The sequence below is a fragment of the Haematobia irritans genome, chromosome 5 (genome assembly GCF_050003625.1).
Source record: "Haematobia irritans isolate KBUSLIRL chromosome 5, ASM5000362v1, whole genome shotgun sequence".
In the NCBI taxonomy this organism is placed as follows: domain Eukaryota; kingdom Metazoa; phylum Arthropoda; class Insecta; order Diptera; family Muscidae; genus Haematobia; species Haematobia irritans.
Genome location: NC_134401.1, coordinates 175469365 through 175485496, shown reverse-complemented (window position 1 = coordinate 175485496; position 16132 = coordinate 175469365). Strand labels below are relative to the sequence as shown.

Here is a 16132-nt window from a genome sequence, read left to right as displayed (position 1 = left end):
GTAAGATGACCTGAATCGTTTCGAAGACCTGTGAAGTAAGGACTTGAATCTACTGAAGTGCAAGCATATGCGCTTCTTCTGGTCAAGACCTATTAATGTTAGATTATTTTGGGGGGGGGGGGGGGGGGGGGGGGGCTCGCTTTGTTCAACCAAAAATATACATACATTAAAAGATATTCTTTTATTTTCTATTAAAAATTATAGTCTTTATTTGATTTGTAAAAACAAGTACATAATTAACCTCGATCAGGCCACATATTTTATTTCTATATGCAAAAAGTATATAAGCTTAAACTATAATTAGTCGGAACCGATCTAGAGCTCACATAAGATGCCAGATGAGACTCAGAACAGTCCCCAGTTATTATTGCACAATACCATACTATTGGGTACTTATTGTTCTTATATATCAGCAACAATTATTACTGAAGATATCATATTGTACTGAAGCTTCAAACTAATATCAATAAATTTTAACTTAAATTAATTATATATAATTCTCATACTGCAGATACATAGACGCACGCATTTTTCATCGTAACAAACTCCGTGCGGATATGCACACAGATATTGGAAAAAGAATGAGCGAGTGATGGAGAATAAAAATAATACTTTAAATAATTTTACTACATATATAAATTGAAATTAATTTAAAAATACAACAACCAATGATAAGTGTTCAATGAAAGCAGACATACATGAAAATAATTAAAATGTAACTGGTCATCATTATATGGATTGCAATGTTTATCACATATTGGGATTATAACATTTCTCGCATGTAAAGATCACGATCATAAGTAAGGCAAACGCATTAAACGCAAATCTAATAAAAAAAATGGTCGAGACAAAAGTATTTACATAATTGAAATTTGTTTAGTACTACATATCTACCTACATTCTAAATACCAATACATCTACTGCTAAACTTTCAATCCTACCTATCATTTCAGTGGTCTTTAAATTTAATTTAAATATTTACAGATTTCTCATAATATTGAGTGGTAATGGAATTTTACAGAATTTAATTTAGTGATCCGGGAAAACTCAAGATGTTACTTTCGTTAAAAAACTAGGTCATTTGTCCTTATCATACTTGCAGAGTTACACACTAAAAATAATTCGATTAATTAACTACACAACTTATTTTTAGTATTATTTTGTCGAGTTTAATTATTGATTGCGATATGCTATTCAATGGTCACAGGTCTGTATAAAGAACATATAACAATTTTTTTTCAGATCCTATCAACAAATTGAGGACGGAGGAGGTACGCATAGTATGTGTGTTTGTGTTAAGCATTCATCAAATGAAGGCTGCATTAACCAGAAATCCTCTAGTATCGAAAACAACGATGCTCTTCAACTTTAAATTAACTTTTGTTGCAATTTCTTTTATAAAACAACGGAAAAGAAAATTGTTTAAAAAAATGATCTAAAAAAATTGTTTTATTTATTATGTGGTATAAGAAATAAATTAATTGTTTATTTTCTTCGGTGACGACAATGAACGATCAACAAAACAAGCTAACAAACGATTCATGTGGGAAAGTCATGAGTAGAATGTTCATCATCAAGCCCCATCCTCTTTTCTGTCTTGTAACAGTATGGAGATGTTAGAATGCGGATGGGGAAGAGGCGACTTGACTTAAGGCTCAGCCTTTCAAATCACTTTTGAGACATATAACTTAACAAATAATAAAAATATATGAGAAGACACACTGTTGGTAAGAGATAATTTAGCAGTAGAGTAACTATTATCCCGTCCCGTGCCTGCCGTTCTCGAAGAGCCCCTTTTTGAAAAACGGCGAGAAGTCGGCTAAAGTTTTTCGTGTGAGGCCAGGAGCTCCAGGACCTTCGTATATGGGACATTGGGGTATTCTCGAGCATACAACAAAAAGGCGTCGCAAATAGAGTTCTAACAAACGACGTCGATGTTTGGCAACCGCCTCACTATTAGAGGCGAACAACTCTCTTCGAGGGAAGGGTAATGCGGCAATCTGAAATCGGAGAATAAGAACGTGTGTTAGGGGATTGTAAGGGGGTTAGCAAATAACCTTGCACTGACCTTGGCACCATAGAGATTCTTCATGCTCATATGTAGCTCTCGAAAGCGACTGTAACGCCGCAATATATTCAATTTTCCATCGGGCAATGCTATACGCACTTCATACTCATAGTGAGTTTGTTTGCCTGCCCCTCTTATGACAAACGTTGGTACGGTAATAAAATGTTCAGTCTCAGCTAAAGGAGTGTTTAGACAATTTCACAAATAATAGACACATTTATATTGTAATTTCGCTTACCGTAATCATCCCTAACCGATGGCCAAGACCTTGTCATACTGGGCATCATATAGGACGATGTACCTTCTGTGGGAGCATTGCTCTCATTATTGTCATCTTCGTTGTGATCATAGTCTTGTATAGGATTACAACATAGGTGATGATCTTCGATGCTATTAACATTTTCCAGTGCTTGTTTTTCCATTATAACATAACGTTTTTGAAGATCTTGCAACTCGGCTATTTGCTCGTCTAGTTTAGCTTTATTTACATTCATTTCAAGATTTTTCATTATTAATGCCTTCTGGGCAGCAATTTTACGCCTCAGATTGTGCATGGGACAATGAGAGTGTAAACTATCAATATTGGGGTTTATCTCACAGGAAGAACAAGATGCTGTTTCGTCGTCTGAATTGCAATGGACATTTTCACCCTTAAAGCCATTGGCGGTCGAATTAAGTTTCGTCAAATCTCCAGGAGCCTTTACAGAATTCATGCCTCGTATAGGATCCAAACAAACACCACTATCACTCATTACAGCGTTTGGTAGTCCGATTAACTTTTTGTGGCTGCCACTTGCAGCAGCACTACTGGTCGAATTCGGCTCTGTGCTGTTCGTTGTTGACGATGTGGGTGAGGAAGTCTTCGATTTCCTAATACCTGAATCGGAAATGGTGTCGTCATCATCCTCAATTTCCCCTCCGGAAGACAATGTACAATTACTGAGGGGAGTAATGTCGTCATCTGCTATTGTAGGTGAACTAAGATTCGAACTCAAGTTAGTTTGAGCAGTATGGAATGTGTCGCATGTGGAATATGAGACGTCGCTCTCGGTCTGCACATTCATATCGGTCGTGCCTTTTTTCGATAGTTGCAATTGCAAGCTTTACAAAATAAACTCCCCTATTTAAAGACGGTTGAAAATAGTAAAATCAGACTTACCTCTCCTTTTTCAACGCCAGCTGATTTTCATTGTCCATTTCTTTGTGCTTGCGTTCCAGTAATAGCTTTTGCAATTCTTCTTCAATTTGCAAAAGATTTTCATCGACCTGGGCGATTTTTGCCGTGCTTGAACTCAAAATAGATTCTTTATTGGCCACTTGCTCGTCCAAGCGGCGTATATCATCATTCTATCCAAGAAAATGAGTTATGTGAAAGTTTTATGAAATATTTTATGGGTCTACATTGTGATACATTACATTTCTTCTGACGGTATCCTTAATGAATTGCGATGCGAATAGGTCCAACGATTCAGCTGCCTGCAATAACAATTCGTCTGATAATGGAGTCGACGGATCCACTTTTATGTCGATCTAAAAGGGAAACATAGAAACAAATATAAAAATGTCATAGTGGCGTATGTGTATTCACACACTACAGAGACACACACCTCGTCCAATTTTCCACAGTCTTGAAGCTCTTGCAGTTCTTTGGCGACGTACTCAGAAAAATCACGTTTCTTGGAATCGAGCTGTGTCTGCAAGGCAGATATTTGTCTACACACAATATCAATCTAAAACGACACAATACCAACAACATAACGACACAAACTTGGCGATTTTTATACATACAGGACTTGGTCTTACCTGCACTTTCTCGTTGTTTTTCTCCCACAACAACATATCCTTTCGAGCCAGAAGTTCTTCCTCACGACACCTTAATAGATCTAAACTGTTCTTCTCCTCCTTTTCCAATTGTCTTAATTCATCGGTCAACTTTTGGACTTTGGTCTTGTACTGGTCATGCATTTGAACTCGCTCGATGTTCAATTGTTTTAATGCATTCTCAATAGTTTCCAAAATTTTACGATTTTCGTCCTGCAACTCGGGATCATCACGAGACATTGGTTTAGTGGGATAATATTGCCTATCATTTCTCTTTGATGGAGATGATATCATACTACCGCTCATCGAAGAATTTGAGTCGTCATCTAAGCAAAAGCTAGATGTTAACAGATTCTCTCGGGATGATGTTATAAGTGATAGCCGCGACATATCCAGCTGGGAACGATTGTATTCCTTGCGTAGACGAGCGGCTTCAGTGGGATTGTTAAAACGGAAAATGTTTGTTCGGCCTAGCAATATTATATCGCCCTGAGATATATTTGTGGGTTCGTCGATCAAATGAGCATTAAGCCAACACTGGGCCAATGGTGAGGGATGTAACGTACAAATGCCGTCCTTTAGAATGATGGTGCAATGTTGGGGTCGTATACCATCGCCGGTTAATTCGATATCTGGTGGTATTTCAGCCTCGTCTGTACCAATGAATGTTTCCCCTTCCTTGAGGCTATACAAAGTCACACCTGTGGTTATGTCATTGTGAATACCAATAAGATGTGGCATTTCCGAGTCCAATACTACGCCCACACCTGATTTTCGTAGTCCCAAACTTTTTTGCTCTTGCAAAATAGATTGGGCTTCTTTCCACTTCTCTGTCCATTCTTCGGTGAGAACTTTTTCTTGTGCCTCCTTTTTCTGTAGATCTTCCAACATCTTTAGCGAAGGTTGCAACGTTTGCTGAAGGCAATGAAATAGAGAAATAAAAACAAAGTGTTCATACCAACAATGGCCTAACTTACCAGATCGCCACTTAACATCGATTTCAACTTATTGATTTCATCTCTTAATTCTCGAATAAGTTTGACATTGGGATCTTCGTTAATTGTTGGTTTGTTAATAATGTTCTTGGCTCTATTCGCATAACGTAGGGTGCTCAAGGTCTCACTGTAATTACAGTCTGCAGGGGAAAGGGCGGCTATCATTATAGTCTTGCTGTTTCCTCCCAAGCTATCCTTTAGAAGCCAAGTTAGGATAGAATCCCTATAGGGTATATAGAGCACCCGTTTTGAGGTACTTCCATTGGCAGTGGTTTGTTCAGCCAAGGCGGATATAACGCTAAAAATTTAGACAAACATGTACATATATGCAAGAAATACATCATATGTTTGAATTGAATTTACCTTCCTAATGTCACCAAAGATTTATTAATGTGGGCTCCTTCTTTCAGTCGCTGTCCCGTAGCTCCGGTGGCATTTGCTCGTTCACTGAAAGTATACAATTCGTTCATTTCGACAAAAGTGGACAATTAAATAGGACGGAAATACCTTCCAGCCAAATCGACCAAATGAATTTTGGAAACAGTTTCACTCGGCATGTCATTCATGTAGCCGGCCTGCACAAAGGTAATAGTGAATATTGCGTGACTACGACTACTTGTATCGTTCATATTGGTGCTAGCTGTTGTGCGTTGTATATTTCCTCGTGTAATGCACTCCTGAATTTCATCGAAATCAGCCACGGAATGTTGAGACAAATTTTCCACATATGGACCCAATGTGCGATGTTCACGTACTCGGAGCCCATGAGCATTGGTTTGAGGGCCCAGAAGATCTTTGACACGTTCATTGTAAATTTCCAAGTAGCTGGCATGAGTTTTATAGCCAGTGCCAGATTCTTGACCAACTCGCATTCTCGCAAACAGTTCAGAGCAAATTCTTGGTATAAGCCCGGGATTATCTGGGGCACCCATCATGGTGAATGTTTTACCTGACCCGGTCTGTCCATAGGCAAAAACGCAGGCATTGTAACCTATATAGAATATAACATATTAGAATTGTCCGACATTCAAATGAAAATGTCTATTCTTTAGGGATGACTCACCTTGAAACGCACAATCTATTACATCTGTTCCCAAATCATTGTAAACTTGTTCCTGTGTAGCAAAATGGTTATCGTTTTTGTCGAAAGACCAATATGAATAGTCAAATGTGAAATCGTGGTAGTTTTCCCGTCCAGCATCTCTTTGAGCTTGTAATTTCGGTTTTGACAGTCGAGTTTTCTTATTGTCCATTTCAACGATACAAACTGCGTCCATATCCTCCTCCCTAATGACAAATACGAATTATACCAAAATTAATGATTATTCGCTTTTCTTGACAAATACGAAAAATGATTTTTTTTCCAAGAGAACAACATGACAACAAGTTCCTATACTAGAATGTAGTAGATTTCGATTTCGTTTCAGGGACAATACGGCACGTTAAATACTCGCAAGCTCTGCAAAAATTATTCAGTATTAAATAACCAATTTTCGTACCTACGATCGATCGTGTCTTTGAGCACTGCCTCTGATAAAAAATATCCATAGACACTTAATCCACACTGGAAAATTGGTAAATTGAAACCTGTTCATGGATCTCAATATCTAAACCATTTTGGCTGTTTCATTTTTCTGAATACTAACTAAAATTATTTAAGATATCTTTGTATCGGGACCCAACATTTTTCCCATACCATTACATTTGTTTCGAGATTTCAAACAAAATAAATAAATAGATATGAATGGCCGTAATTTTCCAGAAAAGAACTTAAATCTATACATCATTTAATTGGTAAATTCCTATTTCATGAATGATTGAAGCCATAGGTTAGGTTAGGTTAAATTGGCAGCCCGATTTAGTTTCAGGCTCACTTAGATTATTCAGTCCATTGTGATACCACATTAACTAAAGGCACCTATTACATATGGGCACTTATAGTTTTAACCGCTAAACCTTCTCGATTATTGATTGAGGCCATGATTTCGTTAGGGAAATCGGATAATTGTTGGATAATCTATTTCGTTTGTATTACTAGAAACACCATTTGTCTTCTCTCTGGTAAACTTTATCGTAAAAATGTATGTTCTAACTGGTATATGGGATATATAGATAGGCAAGGTGACAGATATGTCCAACGTACGGTTTAAAAGTTCGTTAGCTAAGTTAACTAACTTCATGAAAATGAGGGTTAGAGTCACATATATTCCGAGATTCAAGCAGCAACAGCTCTACGTGGGGCGCCATTTAATTTAAAGATTAAAGATTTAAGTGGGGCGCCATTTAATTTAAAGATTCTCCCTACATGGCCTCAATCCGGAGGAATTTGCTACCTTATTCTGGCCGTGCTCAGTCCTGGAAAACTACTACGACATAAATAAAACATCCTCACATCTTTTGAAGCTTCATCATCCCGAGACAAAGACTAATAATGCAGACATGAGCTATGTTCACAGAAAAAAAAAACTATGCAGAGTTTTTAGTTTTCTGGTATATATTCTAACTGGTATATGGGATATATAGATAGGCAAGGTGACAGATATGTCCAAAGTACGGTTTAAAAGTTCGTTAGCTAAGTTAACTAACTTCATGAAAATGAGGGTTAGAGTCACATATATTCCGAGATTCAAGCAGCAACAGCTCTACGTGGGGCGCCATTTAATTTAAAGATTAAAGATTTAAGTGGGGCGCCATTTAATTTAAAGATTCTCCCTACATGGCCTCAATCCGGAGGAATTTGCTACCTTATTCTGGCCGTGCTCAGTCCTGGAAAACTACTACGACATAAATAAAACATCCTCACATCTTTTGAAGCTTCATCATCCCGAGACAAAGACTAATAATGCAGACATGAGCTATGTTCACAGAAAAAAAAAAACTATGCAGAGTTTTTAGTTTTTACAAGTATTAAAACTTTAGGATATGATGATACTCCCACATTTTATTGATTGAATATACTACATATTGCAATAAGACTAAATTGTGGTCTTACCTTGAATTGAAAGGGCGAACCCTTACTGCAACTTTTATGGACGAAGACATATTCGCCTAATTTTTCAAACAAAATACCAAATAAAACTTGGTTACTTCCCACTTTTGTTCAGTAGTTTTTTCATTTGATGATTTTCTTTGTTTGTGTTGTTGATGCTTGGATGCTTTCGATTTACTTCTCACGAAAAACGACAATTATCATCACGAAACGGTTTCAAAACGAGTTTATTGTAGCCAACACTGGCGAGCAATCACCAAATTGCGAAACTTCTACAAAGTCTCATAACTTCTTCGCTCCAAATGATATTTTTCTTCTTAATTATGATGATGTTTATACTGGTATTGGATTTCTCGATTGGCAAGTGGCAAGACAGTGACTATGAATACATAACGATTTTCCCCATACACACAAACAAACACAATAGACAAATAACACTTATCTCCTTTATTTATATACAAAATAAACTATTAAGAGGAAACTTTTTTTAAATACATAAATTTCTACAATTCACTTCGCGATTCCCCAAATAATCAAATATATTGTGACATCATATATTTTTCAATTGCTCCAAATGTCATCCGAAAAATAGGGTTGTCGTTTCCAGATAAAATGTCAAACATAAAGATTTGGTTATGCATCTAAATATATAACGTAACGTTGACCTATGATTTTTTGCCGATTAGTCCAATTGAAAAAACGTACCATAGATAGGTAAATACAAATGCTAAAATTCCACAATATTTAAAACATGGATCTTAGTGTGTGGCCAATCGCTATAAATTGTCGGCGATGACTAAATAATCGATAAATGTATTATCGATCACATTAATAAGCAGAAGTATCGATTATGCCATTGAACATAATTTATAATGTGGCCAACATTTGGGATATGTCTCGAAAAGTTGGACAAGGCGTTATCGTCCTGATAAACATATGTACTGAACGGCACCTAAAGGTAAGTACTGTGTTCGCTTTTCGGGTTGAATTTTTCGTGGTTACTTTATTAAAACACAATACAAAGCAGACACATTGACTCAATTGATGCGTAGTTTCTTGTTCTTCTAGATTTCGACAAGACGTTACAGGAATAAGTTTGTTATCAATTATAATTTTGATTATTTAAAGAAAAGTAATCGCGAAAATAACGTGGTTTTCAACTCGAAAACCGAACATAGTACCCACCTTAAGAATAGATCTCCAGTAAAAACAATTCACAAAACAATAAATTAAACTGATGATTGGATGTAAATAAAACTGACACATTTTCTTCCAGAAGTTAAGGATATGGAAAAACATCAAGTTTTTACCAATTTCAATTTGTTGCCCTTTGAAAAAAAACATAAAATGTTTTGTATTTGAAAAACACTGTGTTTATCGGGTTGGCATTGTTCCATTTGACAGACGAAGCAGTCTTCCATTTCCCTTTAGGTAAATTTTGTATAGATACGCTTTAGTCGACGTCCGCCTTTAGGCAAGCTTTGCTATGACATACAGCTGCTTGCTGTCACTTCACACATCATATGTGTTTCCAAACATTTTAGCAGAAATTTACGTAATTTTCTTCAATTCGATTATTTTTTAAGAAAATTTATATTAATTATTGTAAGTTATTTATAAAATAGGAAAATGGGCAACGCATACGCACGAGCTGTTCATCCCGATGTAACGCCCGGTCCAGATTGTGTGCCTACTTTCGATCCTCTTTTGGGTGCACCAAATCGAAAAGAGCGTGTTATGAAGGCAACAACAGAAGAAATGATTTCGGCAAAATTACCATTGGCCGATCGTGATTATTGTGCTGATAAGCTTCTGAAATACCGTTCCTGTCGGGCTGATGTGTTTCCCTTCCTTTACAAATGCCATCATGAGAAGCACGAATACATGACGTGCGAATTTGAGGACTACGTCTTACGTATGAAAGAGTTTGAAAGGGAGAGGAGGCTGTTGGAGCGCCAGAAGCGGTTGGATGCTGCAGCTTAGACTAGTTAACAATTCCTGAAGTATATCACAATTCCGAAAAGCTGAGCTATAAGGTTTGGTTAACTTAACTTCGAACATGGTTTTAATGCTTATAAACGTTATATGCTAATTCTGTTTGTTGCAGGTTTTCTATTTGGAATTTATTTGCAAAGAAATTGTTTAAACGAAAATTGTGTGTCAATAAATCAATTTTTAGTTTAACAAATAGCCTTTTTTCTTAATGTGAACAATAATAATTTACTCGCAAATAAAAAAAATATTCAACATATTTGAGGTCTTAAAACAAATAGCAATCGCGATGGATCTGTTTGCAGTTTACATCAATGGGCACGATTTTATAACATATCGCTAGTTAAGGTCGGCTTGAACATAGAAAAGGCTAGCCAAAGATCAGCTTATTCCTATATACGGAAACTTTAGCTTAGTAGGTGATATTTTACAAATGTTAAAAAATTAGAGAAATGTTCTTTAATATAATATATACGTCTTCGCTTGTAATTTTGGGGGTTATGCTGTGGACCAAAAAATGGTACATTCGAATTTTTGCAACGCTTCGGGAGTGTTTTTATTATTAAAATTAATTTAAATTTAATGAAGCGATTTTGCGTGATTTGTAAAGCCACTATGGGTGGAAGAGCTACATTGTACTCATTTCGTCCACAAAATAAAGCGGAATGGTGCAATGTACTTGGATTGGATCCCAATAAAATTCACAGCAAATATCCCTGCCAACATTTTTTGAATTTGGGGACTCTTTTGAGAATCCCCACTACGTCGAAAACAATCATATACGACATCAAAAACTCGTCGGAAAAGCGCCGTCACTATTGAGAAGTTGTACCACGCCAAGTTACTACAAAAAGGTTTCGCATGAGTGCAATTATTAGGTGCCTTTATAGATCAATTTAGAACGACGCCAATAAGAGACCCTCCAAACAATCAGAAAAAGTGCATTTTAAGATAGTTGTAAAAGAATCATTGTGGTCGAGTAAAACACGTTTGTTTAGATATTTATTAATTTGATTAAACATTTACAAATTCTTAAAAATATAACATTTATACCACTATCACATTACATTTAACATAATTTTTGGCATTAATGATGATGTTGAGTTACAAGTAGCGAGTTACATGTTGCTGCGTCTATCAACCAGTGTTTTTATTCCATGGAGGCAGCGTGTCTGTAAAATATCTGAAAAACAATCACTTTATTCCATTTGGAAAATCACCAAATTGTTCACCAATAACCTTTCACAATTTTAAGCGTATAATCTATGTTTTCAGAACTTTATTTTCGTTTTTATTTAATTAAAATATAACAAGCTGGTTGCGCTTGGCGTTTCACAAAAAAAATGGCTTTTTTTACAGTAGGGATGGCAAATTACTTGCATGTACTTTTTGATGTACCTTTTCATGATGGTTGAAGTGACATTTACGAGTCTGTGGTAACGATGAGGTTGAAATGGAACTTTGAAATGCTGGCAGGGATGGTGTTTGTAGCGACCACTTCCTAACTCATACGGAACGACTTGCTTATGGGAACCCATCTGAGATGATGGAAGACTACGTTCCTCTGGAACATTTGGCTATGCCCCCAAGCCAAATAGTGGAACCGTAGCTCTTTGTTCGATCAATTTTTGAAGTTAACGAATATGAAGCCGGTGATGTTGAAAGTAAGTAGTATATGGTTAATCTGCTGCTGCTGCTTATAGACAGCTGCGCTTATTACAGGTCCGCTGGAGCAGTTTAATGGAAACGCCCAGGAGTATGTACCTGAAATGGACTCTTGTGGGGAATCACCTGATAATGATGTGCAGAATCAATATTTTACTCACAACGAATACTATAAGAGCACTTGTGGAGGGGGTATGTATATTTATACCCTTAGCACAGGGTATTATAAGTTAGTGCAGTAGTTGGTACACATACAGCGTTACCGGTGTGCCACTTTAGTGGCAAATTTGCCACTTTTTTTGGTTGGTGCCACTTTTTGTTTGTGCCACTAACGACCAATTTCATGTAGCTCCGTTAGGCGTTAACTCCCAGTTAACAGAAAGTAAATTGCAAATATCTTCTCTCCGGTTAACTTTAATTGATAAAATTTTCGTTAAGTTCCTAACTGGCACATGGAATATATAGGCAAGATTATATACGGTTTAAAAGTTCGTTAGTTAACAGAACTAATTTTTTGGGAAGTTTACACCCAACGTTGCGAAACTATGCATAGACCACGAAGCCAAATCACAAGTTATTTCAGAAACATTCCAAAAGCTGATATTACAGTTAAAACTAATATTCTAAAATTTTATTACACTTACGGCCATTTTCATGTAGCTCCGTTAGGCTTTAACTGTCAGTTAACAGAAAGTAAATTGAAAATATATTTTCTCCAGTTAACTTAAACTTAAAAATTTCTAGCAGTTAAGCTCCTAACTGGCACATAGAATGTATAGACAAGATGACAGATATGTCCATAGATCGGTTTAAAAATTAGTTAACTAACGTAGCACTAACGGAGCTTCATGAAAATGGGGGTTACAGTGAACCCACCAGGAAAAAAAGTTAATTGCTTTTATAAAATTTTGAATATTAAAAAAAAATAACATTTTTAGAAAAATTTAACTAAACAGTATTACAAATGCTGGCTTCCCGCCGATAACACAAAAATAAGTAAATATTTGTCGGCAAATTCAATAAAATTTATTAGACATTGATAATTTTTCGAAGAAAAAATTAAAAACTAAAAATTAATTCGAAAGGAAAAAAATCGAGTTCAAATATTGAAAAATGTGTTTAGTGGCATAGGAAGTTCAATTTACAAATTTAATCTCAAGTTAAATCTAAATCTTTATGATTATTCTGTGTACAATTTTTTAACGGTTTTTTAATTCATTAAACCAAAGTGCGCAAAAAAAGATATAATTCCATGAACACATTATTATCTTTTATAAATGTGTCACATTTTTTGGGTTATAATTTTAAAAAAGCTTTAAAGAGCATTGTTTTGCATGAATTCGCTAAATATATTTTAGTTTTCCTCATAGCAGCGGCATTTATTTTTTAATTTTTTTGGTATAAGTTAATAAAAAGAATGTGCCACTTTTCAAAAATAATTGTGCCACTTTTTTCGGCGTTTGCCACTTTTTGTACCACTTTTTGAAAATTCTCAACGGTAATAATATAGACGGCTCACTCCGTACTTCTTTTTATTTCTATTAGGTATTGGTCGCAATATTCCTGAAGTACTTAATTCTAGGCTCATTACTCGAGCTATGCCAGAAATGTATCCACAAGTTAAAGAAATACTAACAGCATTTGCGAAAAGTCTGCCGTCGTCGCAAAGTCGCAAAGTTTGTTTATCGTATGACGAAATCAATGTAACGGCTGATATTGACGATGATACACGTTTATGTCGAATATTTGCTTTGAATGGTATTGGAAGCGACTGGCAGTGTATATTGTCCTACGACATTATCGAAAATGGTCTAAATACAATCGGACGCTTAAAGAATTCAATAGCCCAACGCATTAACGTTGCCTATGAATGTGGATTTGATGTAATTTGCGTTTTCGCCGATCAATGTCCAATTTCCCAAAAATTGTATAGTATTTGTAAAACGTTTAATAGTGGGGATAATTTCAAGGCCAAATACTTGCCGCAATTGTCTTCCTGCAATCCGTTAGACAAGCAAATATGGTTCATTCAAGCAATCAACGTCAAAGGCCACTTTGACGTTGATTGCGACATGATAACGAGAGCTAAAAACTTTTACCCGGAAGCTTGCGTAAATCATTTCCGTCCAAAAGGATATTACTACGGCATTAGAGACTTTGAAGCGGTACAGAATGTATTCGCAAACGGAATAATAAATAAAATCAAGGAAATAAAATCAGAAAGTGAGACAAAAGCAAAGACGGTTGAGTTTTTGGAGAGAATGAAGGCATTCGTAGAATGTTTTTCTAATTTATCAAGAGACAATTATGGTAAGCGCTGTTCGCTAGCTACTTAAACTTAAAACTAAAGTGTATTCTATTTACAGAATCTGTTTTAAACGAATGGATAATATTTTTCAATTCGCATGGATGCAGTAAAGTAAAAAGTTGCCTGTCTGGGTTCAAGTTCACTGCCGATGATTGCTTTAATTGCAATGAAGATATATATTCAATAGACATCCAAAAATGTTTCACAGAATGGATAGAAGAATTATTTTTCTATATTAGGAGCTATCCGTTTACAACGAAATTAACTTTGGATGTTTTACGATTTCATATTGGGCGGATATTGTCCTCATATATCGCCAAAGGAACAGTTCGAGTGCAGTTATGTGCCAATTCCAAATTCTTATTAAACGAAATCAAATATTACGGTATTAAAACATCTTATTTACAAAATATCACGCCCTCGTAAATATAAACTCGTTTTTAAATTCATTCAAAAATTTATTAGGATTTTTAAATAAATTAAAGTCACTAATACTAATCGATGTCAATATTCTCAAGGAAATTTCATCCAATCGAAAATCCACAAGTTATAGTAAATATTTCATACGAAATTTAAAAAATAAAATATATAACTATAGTGTATATAGCATTTTCACTTCAAATGAAACCTTTTACATTTCCAATGAAACCTTTTTCAAACCAAATGAATCCTTTTCCAAAAATGGGTCAGTACACTTTTTAAATATTCCTTTTTTTTTGAAAAAATTTTTTTTTTGTTTGTTCTTACTTGTTTTATATTTGGTAAAATTCAGAAATAATTTTTATAAAGATAAAACAAATTTTTATAAAGATAAAACAAATTTCTTAGAAGTCGGTTGTAAACTAAGGGTTTGGTGAAAAAAAGTCAAAATATTTTTTTGTGTGGAACCATTTTTTTGGAAATTTTTCATATTCCAGCAAAAAAATACGGAAATTCTTTTAGTTTTGGGGAAGTTACTCAATATCAAAGAAGTGGCGAGAGAGCCCATTTGGGAGATTCCTCTTTCGATTGGAGCCTAACGTTAATTCCCCTCCATGGTTTAAAGATAGCTCGATGCAAAGAAATACTATATGCCTGATTAACAGGCTGAGATTTGGCCACAATCAGCTTAAGGCCCACTTGTTCGTCATTAATCTTGCACCAACACACCTATGTGACTGTGGGTTCTCTCAAACTATCGACCATGTTTTGTTTAGATGCAGATTGGTTGATGGCAGACTGAGAATTAATTTCTTTAAGGATCTTTATAGAATTGGCATTACTGCTCGCAACATAGAGGAAATCCTCCGCACCAAGACATCGAGGCATTTAAGATCTTACAGAGATTCCTCTCTAAAGCTCATATATGTATATGACATTTTCTATCGGGGTGGAACAAGACAAGGGTGGCGACATAGACTCAGTGTCTCATGCCACCATAAGCGTAGGAAGGCCTCTGGGGAGGGGGCTTAGACCCCCCCAGAAAAATTTTAGCCCCCCCAGAATTTGAAAACCTATTTACGATTTTACATTCTTATAAAAATTAAACAAGTATATACAACCGCACAAAGTTCCGCTATAGACTTTCATGCACAATCGAATTACTTGGGTTGTGGTATCAGTTGCCGATGGCAATGTTTGAAGTAAAGGTCTACACAAGTATGCTTGAAAGCGATTTCAAATGGCTTGAATTTTTATAGAACATTCAAAACATCAGCGCTTCGCAAAACAAACCGAACAAATACATCGTTCGACGGCAGCATGGCTTGAAAACACAAGCACAACAAAAGGCAATCGAAACCAAAAATAATAAAAGAGGAAGATGGGAGATTGGCTTGCGTCATACCAACTGTTGCATTTACCAGATTAGTTTAATACATGTTTGTAATCTTTTAGTTGTTTTTCGTTTTTATTTTTTAAATGAAAAATGTAATTTTCTTAATGAAACAATGTTAACTTTTAGGCAACAACAAAAAAAATTACATTTTCCCTTTATGGAAATTTATTTCGTGCTCTTAATTTCTTTTTATTTGCATTTTAATCCTATGTCAATACTTGTCGTATACGCGTTTGGATCGAGTATTAAACTAAAGGTGGGTACTATGTTTGTTGGCACGAAAAAAACTTCACTTAACCATTCTTTCGCGTTGAAAAATGAGAGTGTTGACAATACATTTCGAACGAAGAAAACAGCTATTTTGGAGCTATTCCACGTTTATTTCTCCGCAATTTAATTGACAACATCGCCAAATGTCATACTATTTTTACTTATACATACGCAGCAGCTGATTGTTTACATACACGCATTCATGATA

General features: G+C 35.5%; 3 protein-coding genes across 4 annotated transcripts; 2 read left to right on the top strand and 1 right to left on the bottom strand.

Moving 5' to 3' along the window:
- Positions 1-176: 176 nt before the first annotated feature.
- Klp98A (kinesin-like protein 98A) lies at positions 177-8450 on the bottom strand. Of its 2 annotated transcripts, XM_075308789.1 has the most exons (12): positions 7877-8450; positions 5948-6171; positions 5392-5875; positions 5248-5331; positions 4867-5182; positions 3872-4804; positions 3676-3798; positions 3485-3598; positions 3228-3415; positions 2307-3169; positions 2069-2244; positions 177-2000 (listed from the first exon to the last, which is right to left on the bottom strand). In XM_075308789.1, the coding sequence occupies exons 1-12, from the start codon at positions 7924-7926 to the stop codon at positions 1758-1760; spliced, it is 3798 nt and encodes a 1265-aa protein (XP_075164904.1). In that variant the 5' UTR covers positions 7927-8450; the 3' UTR covers positions 177-1757. The 2 variants fall into 2 exon arrangements, with proteins under 2 accessions (XP_075164904.1, XP_075164905.1); XM_075308790.1 differs by lacking the exon at positions 3676-3798.
- An 827-nt stretch (positions 8451-9277) lies between these two features.
- On the top strand, positions 9278-10061 carry ND-B18 (NADH dehydrogenase (ubiquinone) B18 subunit). Its single transcript, XM_075312013.1, has 3 exons — positions 9278-9428; positions 9499-9909; positions 9981-10061. Exon 2 carries the CDS (start codon positions 9503-9505, stop codon positions 9854-9856), a length of 354 nt encoding a protein of 117 aa, XP_075168128.1. The 5' UTR covers positions 9278-9428; positions 9499-9502; the 3' UTR covers positions 9857-9909; positions 9981-10061.
- Positions 10062-10923: 862 nt separating this feature from the next.
- On the top strand, positions 10924-14264 carry LOC142240185 (uncharacterized). Its single transcript, XM_075311885.1, has 4 exons — positions 10924-11529; positions 11588-11722; positions 13076-13840; positions 13897-14264. The coding sequence occupies exons 2-4, from the start codon at positions 11635-11637 to the stop codon at positions 14262-14264; spliced, it is 1221 nt and encodes a 406-aa protein (XP_075168000.1). The 5' UTR covers positions 10924-11529; positions 11588-11634.
- The last annotated feature ends 1868 nt before the right edge of the window (positions 14265-16132 follow it).